The sequence below is a fragment of the Pocillopora damicornis genome, chromosome 14 (assembly GCF_964200805.1).
Source record: "Pocillopora damicornis chromosome 14, jaPocDami1.2, whole genome shotgun sequence".
NCBI classification, from domain to species: domain Eukaryota; kingdom Metazoa; phylum Cnidaria; class Anthozoa; order Scleractinia; family Pocilloporidae; genus Pocillopora; species Pocillopora damicornis.
This window is the reverse complement of record NC_142683.1, coordinates 18,020,866-18,043,228: the sequence shown is the minus strand read 5'-3', so window position 1 is coordinate 18,043,228 and position 22,363 is coordinate 18,020,866. Positions and strand designations below refer to the sequence as shown.

General features: G+C 38.4%; 2 protein-coding genes across 2 annotated transcripts; both read left to right on the top strand.

The window, feature by feature from the left end:
- Nucleotides 1-55: 55 nt before the first annotated feature.
- LOC113673897 (uncharacterized) lies at nucleotides 56-16,766 on the top strand. The gene is made up of 25 exons (XM_027190362.2): nucleotides 56-150; nucleotides 516-561; nucleotides 1,514-1,593; nucleotides 1,984-2,052; nucleotides 2,609-2,661; nucleotides 2,794-2,827; nucleotides 3,025-3,056; nucleotides 4,023-4,093; nucleotides 4,546-7,952; nucleotides 8,690-8,783; nucleotides 9,415-9,524; nucleotides 9,930-10,020; nucleotides 10,964-11,080; nucleotides 11,447-11,534; nucleotides 12,129-12,190; nucleotides 12,292-12,364; nucleotides 12,479-12,518; nucleotides 13,070-13,157; nucleotides 13,538-13,596; nucleotides 13,930-14,033; nucleotides 14,227-14,283; nucleotides 14,650-14,753; nucleotides 15,111-15,211; nucleotides 15,562-15,684; nucleotides 16,163-16,766. Exons 1-25 carry the CDS (start codon nucleotides 113-115, stop codon nucleotides 16,278-16,280), a joined length of 5,259 nt encoding a protein of 1,752 aa, XP_027046163.2. The 5' UTR covers nucleotides 56-112; the 3' UTR covers nucleotides 16,281-16,766.
- A 576-nt stretch (nucleotides 16,767-17,342) lies between these two features.
- LOC113673898 (chondroitin sulfate synthase 3) lies at nucleotides 17,343-21,605 on the top strand. The gene is made up of 3 exons (XM_027190363.2): nucleotides 17,343-18,812; nucleotides 19,811-20,327; nucleotides 20,526-21,605. The coding sequence occupies exons 1-3, from the start codon at nucleotides 17,752-17,754 to the stop codon at nucleotides 20,808-20,810; spliced, it is 1,863 nt and encodes a 620-aa protein (XP_027046164.2). The 5' UTR covers nucleotides 17,343-17,751; the 3' UTR covers nucleotides 20,811-21,605.
- Nucleotides 21,606-22,363: the final 758 nt, after the last annotated feature.

Sequence of the window (22,363 nt, the reverse complement as noted above, 5' to 3'; positions counted from 1 at the left end):
ATTTTGTTGGAAAGCGGTCAACAGCGATGTGTTGATGCGCGCGAGTCGCTTCTCCACCTTGGCGCTGAATTTGACTTCTTGTTTTCAACCGTTGATAAGTTGATGATTAGAGATGGAAGCGTTAACATCGAGGGAGGACTCTGAAAACCGGTAAATTTAGCTTGAATTTAACAGGATATTCTAGAATTAATAACTTCCTTTGCTTAGGTTTCCTTTTTGAGTTTACAAATACGTTGTTAATGATCAGAACTTCACATAAACAGCTCTGTAATATTCACCTTCGTTATACATTCAGTAAATCTGTGTTTTTTTCTTCGTTGTGTTTTTGAGTGGAAATATCATTTGGCTACCATTTCAATTTCTACAATCGAATTATGTTGAGACATGTGGTTCTTATGGGACATTTATTATCGACTAAGTAAGTGACTTAGAAGGAAAGTTGAGCAATCCATAACAAGTTTCATTGACAGGAAAAAATCTTAGGAAATTAAATACATTTGATTTTCCATTTGCAGGATCACCATTGGTGGTAAACGAAAATCTTCGAGCCGCCGATCTTCGGTGAGAAAGTTCATTTGTGCAAACATTAGATCAAAATGTGGTTCGTTAAGATTTCCACACACTCCTATACTATTGTAAAACAAAACCGTTTCCAAAGACATCTATTGTTTTCGCTATGCATTGCTTTTTTTTGTCAATTTAATAACTGTATGCATAATGAAGTGTGGGGCTGTACAGAAATCTTGGCTAAACTTCAGAATACCCCGCAACTCATTTCCGCCTCACTTACATGTGTCGGGAGGCTTTGAAGATCGAGGCATAACACAATAGACGCTATTCTTATTCAATGACATGTAAATGAGTTGCGGGTTATTCTGAAGTTGCTCCGAAATCTTACCTTGGTTTCTTATTTTTTGAAGTACAAATTACTGCTCTAAGCTGTTCTGATCTGCTAGCTTATAGTTATAAACACCATGATTCACTGTTGTTTATCCAGGTTTCTGGTGACAATGAGCATCGTAACATTTTTTTAAAATTAACTTTGAGAAAACGACAAGCTAACACAATCTGATGAGAACCAAGCAAGCTTACAGTTGGCAAGAGTCTTTAATGCTAATCTTAGCTTTAATGCTAGTCTCAGTTAGATGATCTTACATGCAGTGGCTTACATGGTGGATAAAGCAATCCTCTAGAATCATTGCAATGCCCCTCCCCCTTAAAAAAAATAGTAAACTTACTAAGGGTAAATGTATCTACTGGATGGTGATTACTTCCCACACTCCAAATGATTATAATGATAGCAAAACTTGCCTTACAAAAAGCAATCACTTGTACACCTCTTCACATAAAAACGCTTCTCGAATAAAGTGTCCTGGGGCAGGAAAGGAACTCCCACTTTGGAAGAAATATTTGCCACTGAATCTTGGTTTATTTCAATTAATTTTTTTTCTAATGATAATCCTGTGGAGATTTTTCCTTACACATAACTTTTTCATATATCATGCATAATTAGATTTTGAAGGCCACAAAATCTCCATTAAAAGCTGGTGTTTTAGAGGATTTGGATCCTAATTCATTGGATGATAATGGAAGGTGAGAACACATTGGCTACTTGGTAGAATTTTCTGATCAGCAAGGCAGGCTTTGGTCACAAGAAGAAAGAAAGAAGTTTTTACAAACAAAATTTGCTGGCCAAGAGCACCTCCATCTTTTAACACATTCTGCATACATGATTTCTGTTTCTCCCTTTCAATGTGGGTGCAGAATTTGATAAACAGTTGAATCCACATTTAGTGATCAGCTATGGAGAATGGAGGGGCAACTGCTAAATACAGCCTCCACAAAATAGGGGTCAAATTCAATCACAAAAATCATTTGTCAGTATCATTTTCAAGGTGACAACTGCTTGTGCAAATGGCTGTAACATTAGGCAATTCTTGGTTGGTCTTATTGGTTCATAATTATTTTTTTTTACTCTTACAGAAACACATCCAAAAAGTCTAGGAGATCCTCTGGAAGGAGAGTTAGCTTTGCAGAGAAGAACGACATCAAGTAAGTTATATTTGGTTATTTTACACTGTACCCGAGGTAATACAATAGAACTTGTTTAACTTAAACCACCAAGAGTAATGGAGAAATGTTAAAAGAGAGTTTTAATTACAATTTTGCTAAGAACATCTAGTAACTCGGGTCAATGAGAAATGTTCTTTTAAGGAATTGACTATAACTCTTAACCCTTTAACTCTCAAGATCTGATTGCAAGTTCTTACCTCTAGCTGTTACACATTTCCTTGTAAATTAGTTACAAGGATTTGGTGGTAGTTCAAAATAACATTTTCTACCTGATAAGTTTGAGTATTTGTATTCTCATGACCTGTTTGCTGGATAATGTATGGCAATTATAGGGAGAAGTTACATGTTAATCACCCCTGGGAGTTAAAGAGTTAAGTCTGTGAGAGGTTTGACTTAATCAAGTCAGATTTAGCAGGGTTGTTTTGCTTATTATTATAACAAATTTGAAATCATGTCTTGCTCTATGAAGTTTATTTCACATAATCCTGTTTAATTAATTAATTATACAAAAAAAATATGTACTTTTATTTTGCAGAGAATTTTTTGTAGAAGACTGGAAAAATTCATGGCCCAAGGATCAAGAAAATAGTAGGTTTTTGAAACTAATGATTAAAAAATATGTAGATTTTACCAAATTTGTATTCAGCACTGCGATTCATCATCTGATTAGTTTTTAGGAGTTAAATACCTAAATTGATTCCCTGATAAAATATTTTACAGGTGATCTTTTGGAGTTAAGCACTTCTTCTCAAGGGTAAGAGAGCTACATATATTGTTAATTTTTGCATTAGAAAAAATATGATTAAGTCTCAAGTCAGAAGGAAAAAAGAGACAGTGCTTTATGTAAGTTGCTCAAATGAATGAAACATTTTACAGGAATTTTTATGTAATGATATGTTTTGACTTTTATCTTATGGCTGATGTCTATCTTCCCTTGTTTATTATTGACAGTGAATACCGGGAACCAGCTAATTCCATTGAAGGTGAATAATTACATGAATACTTTACACCATAACTTCATTATGTATATTCTGTTTTGTTCTCTGTACATTTCCAAAGGTATTGATGAAGAGAATTTGTTTAACAGTCAAGAGCTCCTTTTTTTCGTGATCATTTCCTTTATTCTTGTGACGTTGATGTGTGATTCAGGACTGATACTGTAAGGAGAAAGTAGATGCTAATCATTTGTAGGGGTCAAAGGGTTGACAAAAAAGAAAAATAGGCCAATCTTCAAGTTCATTATGATAAATCATTAACCCTTTAACTTCAGGGCGTGAAATTGCGCCTAATACAGGCGCCAATGCGACTAAATTTTTCACTTTGGTGACCAAATCCTGAAAGTTAGTCGCCAAATTGGCGACTACAACGTTTCATCATAACCTTACCAAGAGATATAGTGAATTAAAAAGATTTGCAAAGATAAATCCGCGGCAAACTTCCTCATTAAGTTTGTTTCCAAAACGTAGCACATGCATCTCGATCGATAACTAGACGCCATCTTGGATTTAGATGAGCCTGAACGTTGTATATCATCCATCCTAAAGATCTTTTCCCTAACTTAATTTTGGAGGGTCTATCTAGAACGCTGACAGCGTAAAGGAAGATTTTGTTTGTCTTTGAAAATGGCGACCAACTTTTTTTTGAATTGGCTACCACTTTGAAGAATTTAGGAGCCAAGTGGCTATCAGAAAAAAAAGTTTATTTCACGCCCTGAACTCCCAAGATCTCATTAATAATTCTCCTTACTGTCCACCATACGGTTCTCATGATGTTTGTTCGGAGAATTTGGTATTGGATCAACTCATACTCCCTTAATTTATATTTTTCTTTATTCTCATCACTTATCTGCTTGATATTGTATTGATATTGTAAGGAGAAATTCTGTCTTGGTCACTCATGGGGGTTAGAGGGTTAAACTGTACTTTTATTTTACCTCTATTGCTTTTTAGGTCTCGAATCCTTGTTAAAGGGCAATATTCAAGCACCAGATGATTTCAGTGTTTGCCAAGTGGAAATTGAGGTGAGTTTTGTGAAAGAAATTGCTTCAGATGATTTTAAAAAGGCTCATCTCTTACCTCTGTTATATCTGAAGTACAAATTTGTGGTCACTGAATGTGCAGAGTTAGTCTTTTTCAAGAGCAATGTTCAATCTTTTGCATCCATCTAGTTTTTGTACTGTATGCTTCATCAAATGACAAAAGAGAGAGAAAGTGAACTGACCAGTCTTCTTGCAACTCATTAACAAGTATTGGTCATAAGTATTACATAGTATAATTTGAAAAGAAATTCGTATGAAATGAATTCCTGCTAACAAAGCCTCAGTGTATGCATCAGATTTATCTTAAGATCAACTTTACTTACAATATGAAATGTTTCTAATTATATTTATGGTGTAACTGTCAGCTTCAATGCTTAAGTCTAAGATACACATACTTACACTGTATTCTTAATTATTGTCTTAACAAACCTTAGGAGATCCCAGAACCTTTAACTCTAAAGCCAAGTGAACAGGCAGAGGAAATGGAGTATACCACATGCTACAGTTCAGTTTTGCAAAACAGTGCTACAAACATGGAGAATACAAAGATTTTCAGCCATGATACAGCCATTGATCTTGATATAACATGCTCACAAAAAGAATTATTTTACCAGGATGGTTTGAATAACCAGGTTATGTCACCTGCTGGTTTTCAGGAAAATGACAGAATGGACAGCACATCTTTCCTCTTGTCATTAGGATCAAAGCATGCACAAACTCAAGGAATTAAAGTAAAGAATGACACTGAAATTTCAGCAACAAATTTCAGCAGGCAGCCTATAGGTGAGATCAGATCTGAGCAGGGTGGTTATGACAGTCAGAGTGGATCCCAGCAAAGTCCATGTTCAAATGTAGATGTAGAGCTCACAGCTTGTCACAGCTTTGCTGTTCTGGAGAGCAATTTGCAGAAAACCAAACGGAGAAGCGTTTATGAACCTGCCGACCTGGAGCTTACATCGTGTTACGGCCAAGGACTGGCCAAATCATCAGACAATCAGGAGGTTGGTGTCCAAAAGAGACAGGCATTGGGGGTTAGAGCAGATCTAAATGCTTTTAGAAATAGTTTTGAGACAAATTTACCAGACAAGGCACAGCCTGTATGTGAAACCCAGCTCAATATAACAAACTGTTCCAGAGATAGTATGACATCAGGCAAGAAGACACTACTGTCGTTTGATAATCAAACAAATGTGGAGGAAGAACATGATGATGTCACAACAAAGGACTCCACAAATGACTTTTCCTTTGATAGCACAGTCTTTTTGAGGTCCCTTGGTGCAAGAAAAAGCCCTATTGCTTCAGTTGATACAGACAACAGAAATTTAGAAAGAAATCAAAATGAAAATCAGTCACCAGGAAGCACTGGTCACCTGGAGATGACACACTGTTATGGTACAGGAATTTTGCAAAACACGAGGTTACCAGTGTTGATCACAGGTAGCAACCATACACTGGTTTTTAGTTCCGATACCGATCGCACCGATTCCCTAGACCTGACTGTTTGTCAGACACAAAAACAACAGGCTGCTTCTGCTCCATTTCCGCCTCTTTTGCAACAAAATTCTCAAAATGAGCAAAACTCGCCAAACAGATCTCCAAGTAAAATGAATTCTTCAGTTTTCTTAAGAGTGCTTGGTGAAGTGATGCCATCTGTTGGAGACACAAATGAAGAATGTGATCTAGAGCTCACTACTTGCCACAGTCAACCAGTACTGGAGAACAGTGCACAGAACACAAGTCGGAGCAGTGTTACTGAGCTTTCAGACTTGGATGTCACTTCATGTCATGGCCCAGGGCTTCTACAATCTGTAGACAACTGTGATAGATTAGATGCAAATAAAAGGAAAGCAAACCAGCTTTGTCAGTCTGCTGATGTAGATGTCACAGTTTGCCATGGTCCAGGGTTGCTGAAGGCATCTGGTGAAAAGGTGGAGGAGAAAGAAAGTGAAAATCAGCTATCTGTAGACAGTGCTTCACAGGAAGTGAAGAGAAGAAGCCCATTTGAAGCTGCCAATTACATGACATCCCACAGCAGTCCAGAACTGCTCAAGTCATCTGGCAAAAACTTTGATGAAAGTGTAAGGTTTGACCAGTCTGGTGGAGACAGGAGTCATCAGATGATTGACAGAAAAAGTCTTTACGAACCTGTTGATGTAGATGTAACATCTTGCTATGGGGCTGGGCTGCTGAAGACATCAGATGAGAAATTGGAGGTTGTAGCTCCTTGTGATCAGTCTATTGTGGACAATAGTTCACGCAAAATTAGCAGAAAAGGTGTCTATGAACCTGCTGATGTAGATGTAACATCCTGTTATGGAGCTGGGCTGCTAAAGGCAACAGATGAAAAACTAGATGCAATTGCTCCCTATATTCAGGCTGTTGAAGACAGTTGTTCGCGCAGAAGAAGCATTTACGAACCTGCTGATGTAGATGTGACACTCTGCTTTGGAGCTGGGCTGCTGAAGACAACAGGTGAACGCGTGGATACATTGGCTCCTTATAATCAGCCTGTTGTAGATAAAAGTTGTCAGAAAACAGACAGAAGAAGCATCTACGAACCAGAAGACATTGATATTACATCTTGCTATGATGCAGGGCGGCTGAAGTCAAATAGTGAAAAACTGGATGCGGAGGCTTCTGAAAATCAGCAAGTTGCAGACAACAGTTTGCAGAGAAACAAAAGAAAAAGTATCTATGAACCTACCGACATAGATGTAACATCTTGCTTTGGTCAGGGAGTGGTTCAGTCATCCAGCGCTACAGTCAGTTATAATCAGCTGCTTGTAGGGAGCAGTTCACACGGAATCAAACAAAGAAGCCACTACGAGCCTGTTGATGTGGAAATGACATCTTGCTATGGTTCAGGAATGTTAAAGAACTCTGGAGAAATTTTAAGAGGAAATTTCTGTGAAAGTAAACCAGCTCAGGGCACCAGTGCACTTCAACAGAAGAGAAGAAGCCTTTATGAGCCTACTGATATAGATGTAACATCTTGCCATGGCTCAGGAATGGTTATCGCGTGTAAAGGAACTTCGGAGATAGCAGAGTTACAACATCAGTCAGCTCCAGACATGGATGGGCCTAAACTTAACCGAAGAAGCCTCCACGAGCCTCTTGACATTGATTCCACCTCCTGTTATGATCAAGGAAAGGCTCTGGCTTCGGAAGAAGATTTGGAGGTATCATTCTTCCATCAACAACCCTTACTAAATAATACTCTACACAAATCTAACAGAAGAGGTATCCATGAAACTAAAGACATGGACATAATTTCTTGCTATGATCCAGGAATGGCCCAGTCACCTGACGGAAATGTAGAGACTATTGTTTGCCAGTCTGTTCTAGATGATAGCATGCAGATGACAAACCAACAAAACCTGCACAAGACAGGAGACGTGAATGTGACTAGATGCCAAGATTCAGAGCCAGTCCACACTCTTGATAGTCCAGGTGTACACCTTACCGTCAGCAAAGAGCAACTGGACTCAGCGAAAAGTCCACAAGATACTTTCACCGGAGTTAAAGACATTGCCGATGCAGTGGTGGAGAAAGAAAGAGATTTAAATCGTAGCAAGGGGGAAACATCTCAGACTTCAAGAGTTTCTCCCATTCCAAAAGCTTTTCGAGAGACAGATGCAGGCGACAGTTTGAATATAAACGAAGAATCCGCCCTCTCTTCGCAACAGATGGCATTAAAGGCTAACTGTGGTGTGAGTGATTCAACTCCTGACAGGAAGCTGTCTGTCATTTGTGAGGAATCTCTGAGTGAACTCAGTAAAAAGGGAATGAGTGTAAAGGAGGACGCTGATGTCACAGAGATGGAGAAGATGCAACATTCACGGTAAGTTTGTCTGTTGAGTTGAATGCAGTGCGACTACTTTAAATGAGATGATTCGGTTTTATCAACTGAGTTTATAATGTAAATCGGCCACCGTACAGAGTTTCAAAGCTGACATTTCGAGCCGGCGTTATGTTTTCTTTGCATCTTTTTTTTTTTTTTGCAAAGTAGAATCAAGTTATCTCATGAAAATGTCAGGGTTTCTGCAGAAACTGAAATTGTTCAACAGGTGTAACAAATGCACTGGCTTTGCTGATATGTCGTTCAAAAGAGGAAAATTCCGGGTTTTTTTGTGGAACACTTTTTTTTTAGTTAGAGAGTACTCAGATCTTAAAGATGTGAAGAATCAGGATATGTTTTTAAGGCTACCAGTACTGAATTGCTGGATGATATCTTTGTTGGTATCTCTGTAGCTAATTCTACGATTTATGAATTACTGAGGTCACATAGTCCAATCAGCCTAAGGAAAGAAAAAAAAAAATGGATTTGGGCCAAGTGCTCGTCAACTGCAATTCTCTTGACGTCATGATTTTGCTCGTAACCGTCAATTTGAAAAATGAACACAATCGTTGAAAAAGAAGTCCAGAATGAGTCTAAAAATTTCTTCCGAAGACGTTTTTGCCGAACCCTGAATTGTGACAATTATGCGTCACTTTTTCATATGTTGTGATTTACCCAGAAGTAACTCAGGAATGTTATTTAATGGAAAAAATGACAATAGTGTTTTTTTTTGTTTTCAGAAGTGCCATTACCCTGAAGGAGTTCCTTGATATTATAGAAATCGCTTTTATTACAGAGGTCAACATGCGCCGCAGTGTTGTACCATCTGCTGTGGTGAGTTTAGTAACGATGTTGTGTAAAACTATATAACTGTTTAACAGTGAAAGTTTTTTCAATGATTCGGGAAATAACTTAATTTTGAGTAACACTCTCTGACATTTTGTGGACACTTACCGCCTCCCCTGCCCCTCTCAATGTTGATCTGCAAGATGGTTTAAAATTTTGGCAGCTCAAAACAATTAGAAGAGGAGAGGGCAAAGGTACATCATAGACTCTGTCCTGGAGAAGTGTCCCAACTAATTATTTCTGGGAGTGTACTTGCTGGAAAATAAACGATAAAAATCGATTTTGAATTTATTTAAGAAATAAAAAGTTCATTATAGTGAACATTTTCATACAAATTGGCCATTCTATCATGGTTCGGCCGAATGAATATGTTTTACCCTTTAAACCCTAACATCTGTATCCAAATTCTCTATAATATTTTCTACACATTTCGTTTGTTTCTGACAAGGAGAATTTGTTTAACAATCAAATATTCCTAAGTTGGCGATCATTTCCTCTATTATCATGACCTTAATGACTGATTCAGCAGTATTACTGTGAGGAGAAAGTCGTTGCTGGTCACTCCATCAATCTTTGTCGCATTGCTGAGTTGTTAGTTTTTACATCGCTTTTATTTCAGGTTGAGGCTCCTCAAACTCTCAAAGACAGGATGATATCAACACTAGTATCAAAACCAAAGGCTGTTTGCTACGAGGAGGCAATTCCAATCGTAGAATCGGAGATCACAGCGTGAGTATTAACACTGTTTATACCAGTTAACAATGACGTTATACTCTGTAAGTTTGCGTGATAGCTATTAAACTTTCTGTGTGCCTCACTCTCAGAGTTCCGCGCGGCGTGCTCATATCAATTTTTCCCTCACCGATTTTTCGTTGACGCGCGCGACGGTCTTCGCCGAAAAGGAGGAACTGCTCGGAGTTTACTGTCACGGAATTAACAGCGAGTAGCGTAGCCAAGCAGACTGCGCTATTCGTGGCAGTAGTCTAGTAGGTTTATGCTAGAACTGTATTTTATGGCATTGTGTTTTGTAGACATTTTTACAAAGATATTAATAATAGACGTGCCATAAATGGTGCAACAAATCGTGCGATCAAACGAATATTTTTAACATAAACATAATTTCTTTGATTGAAGTATGAAAGAAAAAGTTGAACAGCAAGAGACGGAGTTGAATGTGTCCAACCCCAGAATATTTATGGAAGTACAAACCGCAAGCAAAGAGGAGGTAAGCCGCCATAGAGCGCTTTACGATTGAGTGTTGTGAAGCCCAAACCAAAGTCATCAAAGCGGTCAATTAGAAGAAAGCAAAATTTTTTTGAAGAGCCAATGAGAACTCAAAGTAAAAACAAGCCAACTGCTTTAGCGCGGGAAAACGCGGGCGACCAAGTCGTGATTGGTTTCAGTTTGCATCTGATTGGTTGAAAAAGTGGCGCGAATTCTCTGGACCAATCACAGGGTGAAGTAAAGCAGAAACAAAATAATCCCGGATTACTTTCGACACTCAGTTGTAAATTGCCCCTTAACCCCTTTAACACCAAAGATTGACAAGCATTTAAATTCTCCTTATAAGATCACCCCCCGAATCACTCGTTATGGTCATGAGAATGGAGGAAATGATCACAAACAAAAGAAACTTTTGATTGGTAACCAAATTCTCCTTGTCAGCATCTTAGGAAATGTATAAAGAGCAGTATGGAGAATATGCATACTGATATTAGGACGTAAAAGGTTAAATGCTGCACGATAAATTGACCATGTTATCCCGAGGCAAGTTTCCAACAAATTTTGGCTTGTATTTGGATTTTTTTCTGTACGAGGTAACTTGAAGTGGGACACTTGAAAGTCTGTCAACATATCGTAAAGTTCCTTAAACTGTAGGAGAGCTCTTTTCTGGGATCATTTTTCAAGATTATAGAAAAAACAGGAACACTTGTTAGTCTGTTAACATTTCGTAAAGGTCCCTAAACTGTGGGGGTTCAAAACGAGCTATCTCTTTGATCATTTTTCTAGATCACACACAAAAAAGGTCCTTTGACCAGGTGTAAGAGGGTTATATGGAAATAAAATGTGCTATGGCTGGTCAGAATACAGCTAAAAGCAAAGCACTCTCGAAGTTTCGACACTCAAGTGAAAATCGTTCTGTTTATTTTTTTCCTTTTGTTACTTAGTTGTTAGCCCTGCAAAGTAAAGTTCGTCGCCTGCGTTCTGTGTGCGAAAAAACTTCCAAACGAGAGTGGAAAGAGAACAAAGGCCAGCTGAACAAAAAAGTACTATTAAAAATGACGGTTAGTTTTATTGTTTTTAATTCTTTCATTTGGTATAACCAATTAATTTCGTTTACAGGAGGCTCTCGGTCGGCAGAGGAAAAAGTCTCCTCGTTAGTTCCAGAGGAAAGTATGGGGAACAGTGTAGAGAATATACATACCAACGGTCGGGTGAAAAGAGTTACATGTAAAGCGAAAGCAAAATCAAATGGAGCACAAACCGAAAGTTTACAGCTTTTTTCTTCACTAAGAGTTTTCTGCACGGTTGTCTTTTTGTTCGGTAACTTTATGATTTCTTTGATTCAGATCGATGGAAGCAGTGAGGTATTGTTTGTACGTTCATCCACTTAAAAAAGTGCGATTTGTATTTTTTAAAAACATTTTCAGACGAATCACGCGGCTCTTGCAAAAGACGTGCTCGTTGTGGAAGAGTCCGTTAATATGGTTGATGATTGTCTCAGTTTACTTGACAAAAGTAAGTGAAGAGTGGTAGCTGTAACTCCCTGTCTATTAACTTTCCCGTTACACACCCATTCTACGAGACTTTTTCACAGGCCTATGTATATAAACCATAAACGTTTTCAGAGTTCGACATTTACACGTTATTACCGTCTGTCAAGTTTTCCTGTTTCATTGAGCCTGCATAGAATATGAGCAATCCCTCCTTTTCGGCATAGTCTGTCGCGGTAATGAAAAAAAAAAGGGGGGGTTGTTAGCCTACACTTCTGCATGGCGCGCTGACATCTTTTTTTTTCGCTTGCACAACGGACTTCTCCAAAAAGAAGGGACTGCTCGTTGTCTAGAGCCTACACAACAGGCCTAATATTTTTAGGCGAGCGGAGGTTAAGCATGAGTCATTTGTTTTTTTCTCGCATTACGCTTTCTCTATGTGCTTACCATCGCTCGCCCGAAACTGCATAAAACCGCCCGTTTTCATTCTTTATTTCCGCTTCGGGGAGAGGAAATGACGCAATGGTTAGAGCGCTTAAACTATTATTATCATTATTATTGTTATAGTTATCATTATTAGTGTTCCATTGATTTATTTCTTTATGTTACCTTTTGACAGTGAACAGAGACTTTGATGAAAAAATGAAAAACATTCACATGTCACTCACAGAAAGCGAAAAGGTACCAAAAATCAAATGTCAGTAATAACTAATTTTTGCTATAAAAGCCTGAGGTGCTATAATACAATGCGTAAACCTTAATTTCTTCCTATTTAAACCTAGGAAATTCAGAGACAAACAAACATGGTTGAAGAATTGGCGACTATGTCAGAGGCACTGAGAAAGAGCGAACAAGGTAGAGTGAATGCTTCATATTTGGTGTCTTTCGAAGAGTTTAAAAGAGACAGTCGTGAGTTTTTTAATTTCGATGTAACGTTTCCATTCACAATGATGTTGACTTTCATCGTAGAACTCGCTGGTCTGGAAAGTACAAGGTCTAAGCTACAGAGGTGAGATCTTATTTACAAGGTGTAAGCTGTCAAACAGGATAATGAACTTGTATCACTTCTTTCTTGCTATGGATCAGTACTCGACAATGACTTAGAAAAAAGGTTTTTTTACTGGTAGTTATGGTTCTGTAACGGTGATTTTCCACCGGAGTAACTCAGGAAGTAGCCTGCAAGCATACCCTCTTTATAAGCGCATCGACATGAGTGTTTCTTCGCCTGCGGGAAAGCACGAGGCATTGAGCAAAGCGAGTTGGTTAGAGGTCTGCAAGAGGACCGGCATCAATTGCTCGCACTGGTTACCAGCGCTGGCTACTAGTGCTAAACCTCTCCCCGACTTATCTCAAATCTTCACGCGGGCGGAGTAACGCGCTTCCTGCAGCGCTGATGACAATGGCCTGCTCGCAGGCCACTTGTGAAGCTTGTGAAGCGTACAATTTTTAGAGAAACCTGACAAATTGAAATGCCGACTGAAGGGTTTATGCTTCAAGGGACCAAGATGAGTTACTCAATTAAATACTGATTATGCAAACATTATAATCCATTAATTTTAGCGAGAAACATGAGCTGGCAAAGAACAAGGACCAACTTGATGGAAAGATACTCGAGACGGAGGAAACTATTCGCTTGGTGAAACGAAAGGTTGGTTTCATTTATTTGGTCATATTGGTCTAAATGTAACTCGAAGAAGCTGTCTTCTGTCCACTGAAATTTTATGTCGCGATCTGTGGCGTAGTGGAGCTTACTTCACCTCAGCCGATCAGAGCTAAGGAAAATATCAGTAAGAGCTCATGAGAACTCAAAGTACCAAGACGCAAACTGCCTGAAGCGCGGGAAAACGCGAGTGGCCAAGTCGTGATTAGTTATAGTTCTTATCTGATTGGTTGAGATGGTAGCGCGAGTTTTGTAGACCGGAAACAATGTGAAATAAAGGAAGGGGTTTCGATGCTAAATTAAAAATTGCTCTACCGCCATTTGATATCCTTTTACAACTACGAGAATGGCATCTTTTTTCTCAACAGGACCCATGGAGCAACAAACCAATAAGAGAATTGTCGCAGAAATTAGATATCCTCGTGAGGTATGTTTCGGAAAAATTTCTGGTTTGAATTGGTGATTGGATTTCCACGCAAATTCTTCTCTACAAATGCTGTCCTCAAGACGTGACAACATTTGTGAGAGGGAAAGATGTCATTACGTAACATTTTACAAGATATTGGCTTCAATAGGAGTTCTCATCACTTTTCATATGACCCTTAGAGATATTCATTGACCGTTTTTCCACAGTATGGATGGCTTTGCATACTGGTGATGAATTCATTTTCCGTCGAACGAGAAGGAAGCACGGCGTAATTTGATTGCGTGACTCATTTCTTTGTCTAGCATGTAACGCAACTATGACATTGTTGATCAGTTTGCAGGAATGGTCCTTAAAGGAGTGGAATAAAGAGCGTGCTAAATTTGCGTTCTTGAATAACACGTTGGAAATTGTCGTGGTATTTGCTCCAGAAACCACAGGTCAGAGTGCGAAACTTTTTTTATTATTATTTGCAATTTTGAATTTCTTCCAGAATCTTTAAGTCACCATTTTACTGGAGGCTATTTGAGATGGTATCTAGGAAGGTTTGAGGATGTGCAATTTAGTAATTATGACTTTCAAAGGTTTTTTTATTTTAATGTATGTGTTACCACTTTTCCCTTACCAATACAGAAGGTGTATTTCATCATCAGGATGTTAGGAGTGTTAAACTGAATTTCACTACAGCAGGTACTTGAAAAGGACTTTGATTACTAAGTTAATTTGTTCCTCAATGGAGGTATTAAGATACACCTGAAAGCAAAAAAATGTTGATACCAAGAATAATGAGACCCAAAGGCATCTGTTTATGCGTGCATGACAGCCACGGATATATGTCAGTATCTGCGCACTTGGGGAGGGTAAAGGCGAATATATTTTTTTAAAATTATTTTTTATGCTACATTTCGTATTTATTCAACACGACACCAAAAATTTGCTCTAGGATGAGATATTACTTTTTAGGCAGTATTTATTTATAAATCTAGTTTATCAGTCATACTGTCATGTGTAACCCCCTCTAAATAAAGTTGTTACTTACTTATTCTTGTCATGCAGATACTTTTACTGGAAGAATGGGAAAAGTCCAAACAGTTGTGAAAAAATTGGTAAATGAGGACATTCTCAACCAGATGTACTCTTCAAGGAAGGATTTAGCCAAGGTACTCGCGATGGACTAGAATTTCATCGAGGGGAGGAGAGTAGTGATACTCCTAGCCGCCTCATGCGAGGGAAACCGGGAAAACTTCTAGCCAGACGGCTCCAATACAAACTTTGCTTTACTAATTTTTGTTTGAATGGTTACACACGAGAGTCAGTTCATCTGCAGCCTGGAAAGTTTGAACCTGCTCATGCAGTTAATGAACGAAACTCTGTTTGGTAGCTTTTATTAAGAAAGTTGTGTCAAGTTATAGTGTGACAGTTATTAAGGTGATTAACTGTGGTGATAAGGAAAAATTTAGGAGAAAATTTATTTCTGGTATCCATATATCTTTCATATTTTGATTTGCTTCCTATAGGTCTTGGAGCACGTGTCAGGGATAATTCATAAGTCGAACGAGATAGGAGATGAACTTTTCAGAATTGGTCTGTCACATCTTATGTCATTTGAAGAGGAAAGGTAATGCAATTCTTTGTCAAAACAATTCGTCCTTTCGTCTGAGACCTCGTCTGAACTATCGAAAATTGTCATCTAACTTTAGGTTGGATGAACAAGCCAAAAGATGTAACCTTGCTTTACAGCTGCGAATCAATTTGAATACCATTTTAAAAAGCATCGGCCTGTATCTTAAGCGTAAACGATGTTTATCATGTCCACCAATCAACTTGCCAGTTTTTTTTTCAAACTGTCCAATCATAGTGAACTTGGTGACTAAGTGTCCTGTTATGAAAGGGAAATTGTGAAATACTTCAACCCATATTATAGTTGTTGTTGCATGCATTAAGAATGATTTGGTGCTGTCTTTACAGACTTATTGTGGAGTTCTCAAGTTTGAAGGCGTTTGTGAAGTTTTTGTTGCATATACAAGTTGGGCTACCTTCTTATCCAAACTGTGTATCACTTACTGCATTACCAAAAATTGGACACCTGAGGTTTGTACTACACGTGGACAATTTATCATATTTCATAACTAAACCTAAACTTAACGAATTCGTGATCAATTTATTTTCAGTTTGAAAGCACTGTGTTGCAAAATTTGCTTCAAGAGTGTTCAGTTCTGTGTAAAACCTCCTTGTCGTTACGTTGCTTGCTTGACGAGGTGTTTGCTCGCTTCGCATCTGTATTTCGCGCGTTTGTTTGTAAACGTGCTTCTTGTTTGTCCCGCCCATGTTCTATCATTTTTATTCTACCCGTGCACGCCAGGTACGTGTTTTCCTGCGCTTTGCAGCGAATACCTTTGCTGCCTTGTCACTGGTTACATGTTAACGGCTTTGTAAACTGGGATTTGTTTCCTCTCGCATATCTGCGGCACACAAAATTTAACGTTACGCTCTTTAAGGATGGACTGAACACCTCCATTGTATGGCGTTCTCCTAACCAAAGAATACTTGCTTTTTATTATCGTTACAGTCAAACAGAAATTGAAGAAACCTTGAATGCTGTCAGCGCTGGTCCACGATATCTGAGCAGAGTGGTGGATGCCGCTGATCAACTTCTGAGCACAATCAAACCTGCTACGTCGTCATAACCTTTCCACAGCTTGTGTGGGGAATTAGTGTAGATTGTAGATTGTAGATTGTAGATACATTTATCGGAAATTTAGCATTTTTTTAAATTTCATCCACCGCTACATTAATTTATTCATGATGTTTTTCAATAGAAAAAAATAGAGATGTAATAATACTTGTTATACGTATTCAGCTCGTGAGGGTGAAAGGATTGAGAAGAGTTAAGGATCTCAAGTGAAGTAAAGCCTTTAAGCCGGAGAAAAATGTGTCTGGGTAGGGGGAGGTCATCACGGGCGTGTTTGAGCTGTCCAAACTAAAACTGCGCTGGATGCTTTTTGCAATCATTGACTGGTAAATTTTGATCTTGGCTGTTTCAATGGAGCTCTCAAAAGCGAGATTTTGTTGTGAATTGATAGCTTAGGGGCTTGTAACTTAAGTGCATGTAGTCTTCAAATGCAATAATATTTGTCATATAATATGCGGAATTATACATGGATTTGAAGGAAGACGCATTTTTGCTTCTTTTTTGTGTAAAACAAAATAATAAATTCCATGATGCTCTGTGTCTGAAGAGTAATAGACCACAGAAGACGTCAAAATATGGTAAGAACATCAGTGATACACTCAGCTGCGCCTTTGTGACAGTTTTTTGTTCGTACCACATTTGACGTCATCTGTGATCTATTGCTGAATAAACGTGCGACAACATGGGATCTGTGTGTCGAAATAGATGGCGAGTAGCGTAGCCAATCAGATAGCAGCATTTTTGATAGATTGCTAGTAGATATATACTAATACCTTACAGAAGCACGGCAATATTGGACCTATCTGTTGTTGGAGTGCACAGACCCGTAACTCACCTTTTTCGAATTATTTCCTCCTGTAATACCGTACCTGGATGTGAGTGAAGTGATTTTTTTATACCTTCTCCTTCCCTTTTTTTATCGTGATTTTTTTACGACTACGTCTCGCGTTTCTCTCTACACTTCTTTCGCGCTCTAGCCGCTTCCTGCGTGCTTTACAACAGAACATAGCACAGTCAAGGCCTCTCTATCTAAAACTGACCGCGGGAACATCGGAGCCATTAGCATCCTACAATGCACTCTGGGAATGATTCAAAATGGTGGACGAGATACTCTTACAACAGTATTAACAGTATAACAACTGAGGCGAAGCATCCTTGGTGGTGAATTATCACGGAATGAAGCTCTCATTAACCGCATTTTGATCGGTATGGCTCTTTATTTCAAAAGGACATTATGTTCAATATTATATTTGGCAGAACGTGGTAAAAGACAATCGTTGCCGCGAAACGATTGTAACCGTGAATCTCAGAACTGCTGTAGTTCCCTTGGTAACTAGTTCAACCTTTCATAGAATGCTTTTTCAACCATTCCGCGTAGAAAAAGAGCAGCTTACGAACAAGTGATGTAAATGGAAGTCATGTTGATGTGTAATTTGGAGTGACAAGTCTGGTTTGACTCACGCAAAATGAAAGCAATTTATCACGTACGAACTGCACTGGAACGTTTGTGGAAACGAAAAATGGTGAAAGTTGGAGTCGTTTTGTTCCTAGTATTTGAATTCGTAGTATTTGTTAGATTTGATAAATTAACCAGAATTTTTAACGAAAGAAACAAAACGGCAGTTGCACAAGAAAATTCGACCGGTTTGCAGATGACAATATCGATTAAAGAATCTCCCACAGCGCTCAACATGTCAGGTTTCTTAAATTTGCATTTGTGGTCAGATACTTGTGCGAAAAACTTAGACATTTTGTGTAATTTTCCTATGTTTCCAAGAGCTCCATCTCAAAGACTTGTGCTGAAAAAAACGGTAATTACCGGCAACTTGACACAGGCGAAGGAAATGAGGTTGTTTGGGTATATAAACCCGAACGAATCTGGCTTGTTTCTTTTCATGGTTAAATTTTGCACTGCTGAAGTCCATCTTGGCTACCACAAGAACTGGAAAGAAGCAATGAAGATCATATCCTTAGATGCTGGAAAATTTCCTGAAAACAAGTCAGACTCTCAAGTTTCCTCAGCAATTGATCTGGTAGCTGGAGAGAAATATTTCATAGACATAGTTGCCATTTGTGTTCACAGCATTAACAAGTTACAACTTTTGTGGAAAACTCCAAGTAGCTCTGGTTTTGAAATCATAAACTCAACATTTTTATTCCCAAACATGGATGACAGCAGCTCATTTAATTTGAATTTTTATGATGAACACATACCAGATTCTCAAGCCTGTGCTCTGAAAAGGAATGAAACAATTTATTTTAAATTGCCAAGTCAAATGAGTCACTTATCACATGAGCAAGTGAAAAATACCTTACCATATTGTGAATATAAACCAAGTTACAATTTGAATCGCAGAGTATCGGGATATGAAGCTGTGACATATCGTGTTGTTCATTCATTTATATACCCATTTCCTGAACATGAACAACTTAGAGACCAAAAAAACTGGATTTATGCACTTGGAGAAAATGAGACAAAAGAGGTCGTTTACACCTTCATGGAGGCGCTTCGCAGTAAAGAACCGAGGTAATGAAATCACAATGTAGCAGTTATGTTCAAAATAAGAGTAGTGTGTCAGGAAATTTATTCACTTATTTTAGGAAAATTTTGACTCTGGGTAGGGCTTGTGTGTCAGGGTAGGCATAGCATTATTATTATCCTGCTACTGCGTGCACAAGCAAATGCAAGTGAAGAAGAGAACCTTGCAGAATCTTAAGAAATGTGTTTAAGGGCTGGTTGACTTGTTGAAGGATAGTTTGAACTGTGGCTGACCTGAGGCATGCTGTTGTTGCCTGGCATCTATCGATAAAACCATGAACTAAAGGTTTGTAAATTGGTGAAGTAATGAGTGTAATGAGAATGACAATAATGAAGGTAATAAGTAATGGTAATAGGACTATGATAATAATAATAATGATGATTAGGATGATAGTCATTGTGATATTAATAATGATGATAATTATAATGATGATAATTATAATTATGATAGTTGTAATTATGATAATTATAATTATGATAGTTGTAATTATGATAGTAATAATAATTATGATAATCATAATAGTAATAACAATTTGGTGATAACAATACTAATGATAATGTAAATGGTAGCTACAGTGATAATAATAGTATTAATAATAATATATATTTTTGCTTTCAACTCCTAAAATGTCTCCCTACAATTTCAACCCTGAATCAAACATTTAGGTCAAGTGATTAATGGAATTAATTGCCATCTGAAAAGCACTTGATTGTTAAACAAATTCTCCTTGTCAGCACCTTAGGAAATGTATAGAGAACAGTATAGAGAATATTGATACTGATGTTAGGGTGGAAAGGGGTAAGGTATACTGAAATGTAAAGCGTACCTCGGATGCACTTTGGTCCATTTTGATCCATAAGGCTTCCTTTAGTGAAATGCATGAGTACATCTTAATTGGAACGGAAAATTGTCAGTAATCAGTGCTGTCATTGGTTACTCATGATTACTGCCTCAATATCTGACTGACTACTTGTTTCCTTAATAGGAGGTTTGAACTGGTGAAAATAAGAAATGTGGAAAGAAAGACAGATCCAAAAAGAGGCGACCGATATCTAATCGAAGTTGAGCTGCTTGATCTAACAAGCAGCAGCAAAGTGATGTTATCTGAATATGTGTTCTTGGCCAAAGGAGAAAAGAAACTTTGTTACCCAACGGGATTTCAGTGGAACAGAACGGTCGATGTTTATCTGGTGGCAACAGCAAAAAATCTTGGAAGATGGCTGCATCATTTTATTAAAAACGTTGAGAAGATTATACATGAAACGAACGATCAAAATATTCATGTTGTGATTTACGATTACAACAGCTCTGACATCAACTTGGAAAAGGTTTTAAAGGACAGTTCTCTGACAAATTACATGTTCAGAAGAGAGAGTGGGAAATATTCGCGGACGCATTCCTTTACTGAGGCAATAAAACTCGTATCAAACCCGCACAGTATTATTGTCATGGTGGATCTTCATCTCCATATTGCTGCGCCATTTATCAACAGCGTTCGAAAAGTAAGTTGAAATATATATATATATATATAAAGAAAAATAAAATTGTGTCAGTTGATAGAAAAACAATGACTAGATAACCATAGAGATTTATCCAGCGGATATTGTTTTCCATCCTCTGAACAACAGGGTCTTGGAAAGGATGATTTCGGAGGTGATTGTGGTTTGATGGCTCATTTCATGCTGTGTTTCCTTTTTCAGCATTGTATCGAAGGTCGTATGGTTTACACGCCGATCATTGTTCAAATGGCCTGCGGTTCTAATCCGGCAAACTTGGTCGGACTGTGGCAAGTGTATGGTTATGGGATAATAGGATTATACAAGTCGGACTGGGATCGAGCCGGGGGATTCGGGATGAATAAAAACACCTGGGGAGGAGAGGACTGGATACTAATGGACCGGCTTGTCAGTGTAGGACTGGAGTTTGAACGCATGCGCACTCCTTATGTATACCATTATTACCATTCAAAGAAGGGACTGTGGTGATTTAAGGTCTTGTTCAAATTTTTTAGAGCAATTATAAGTTGTTTAAGAGAATGATAACGCGTCATCACTAAGTGTTGACTAATCGCTGGAGTCCTGTGGTCAGGGAATAAAGCTGTGCTGTGCAATTAATTTTTCCGGTCGTTGGTACGACGATTATACGACGATTATAAGAATAAAACAGTAACTACGGATCTATCTTCTAAAGATTACGACGCGAAACTATTCGCACCATCCACTGGCTATCACGGCCTACCTTTATTTATTAATACAACCACCGTGAACGACTAAAACTTACTTTAGATATTGCGAACGCATTTCGAAAGGGTGCAACAGAAAACGGTAGACGTAGTTGTTAGAAATTCAGTGCAGGAAAGCTACGGGAACGCACAAGGAACTTAGAAGAAAAGTACTACGGGTATGATACGGAGATGAAACAAGGGGATCAAGAGCAAGCGCTCTGGAAAACATTCAGGTCCGAGGTCTAACCCAAACCGCGGTTTTACGCAAGCAGTGGGCCTTACTTATTCTCTATAAGATGGTTTCTCTTTTTAATAAAATAAATGTCCTTCTACGGCTAGCTTTCGGCCCTGTTGACACTGTTCACGAAAATGAATGTTCAGATAAAAGATTCAGCCAAATTCAAGGTAGTTTGGAAGCAGTTTGTTAAACAACAGCTAAACTCTTTTTGAATAACCAACCTTAGTCTTGATATAAGGGGGGGGGGGATTTTTCGAGTTTATTTGTGGTTATGTATGGAAATTCCTCACCGGTTATTAAAATTTCCCTCAAAGAAAACCAGCAGTGCATGCGTATTATTATTGCGAGCTAACGCTATAAGCTAGCGATCGTTTATACAACCGGCCATGTTTGAGTATGAATTAGAGTGGACGGTGGGGTAGGGGGCGGGGGGAGGGCGATAAGTAATCTTCACCTCCCAACCCTACCCCTCTCCCTCTTTTGGACCGACGACCGCCCCCTTGGTACAAATTTCTTTCCCTCCCCAGTCTTCCGCTGCTATTAAAAAAAAATCACGCGCGTATTGCGCTCTTTCTGTTATTTGCTCTCTTTCGCGCATGTATTACGAACATTCTTGCAGATCCGTTGCTTTGCAGGTTAAGATTTATAGGAAACTACCAAAGCATTGAATTATTTTTTTCCTCTGTATTTCTTGGTAAGTTATCATTATCGATTTCTCATGAGCTATCAGTACCCTATAATGCACCACGGGAATGATCCAAGGTGGCGGCGGACAAGAGATTCAAAACAACAACGACGTCATAAATGAAGAGAAGCACATTTGGACGTGAAGTACCGCGGAAGAAGGCTCATATTAACCAAATTTTGATCGGTAAGACTGAATATATTAAAAGAAGATGATTTCTCGGTTCCATCAGTGACAGAAGTACAAACGTTATCCATGAAACGATCGGCCGTGAAATCGTCAAGATTTCCGCACAGCACCGAAGTATTTTAAACAAAGTCATAGCCCCAAAGGCAATGTAATGTTTTCTACATTTCTATCTTTATCCAAGAACTGTATGCATAATGAAGCT

Bases quoted from the DNA above. Each gene is read 5' to 3' on its own strand.
- LOC113673897 (XM_027190362.2), top strand. From the start codon at position 113: ATGGAAGCGTTAACATCGAGGGAGGACTCTGAAAACCG. The intron at 11,081-11,446 runs GTTAGTTTTATT...AAACATTTTCAG, and splicing joins AAGTACTATTAAAAATGACG to ACGAATCACGCGGCTCTTGC. The intron at 12,519-13,069 runs GTGAGATCTTAT...CATTAATTTTAG, and splicing joins ACAAGGTCTAAGCTACAGAG to CGAGAAACATGAGCTGGCAA.
- LOC113673898 (XM_027190363.2), top strand. From the start codon at position 17,752: ATGAAAGCAATTTATCACGTACGAACTGCACTGGAACGTTTGTGGAAA. The intron at 18,813-19,810 runs GTAATGAAATCA...TTTCCTTAATAG, and splicing joins CTTCGCAGTAAAGAACCGAG to GAGGTTTGAACTGGTGAAAA. The intron at 20,328-20,525 runs GTAAGTTGAAAT...TTCCTTTTTCAG, and splicing joins TTATCAACAGCGTTCGAAAA to CATTGTATCGAAGGTCGTAT.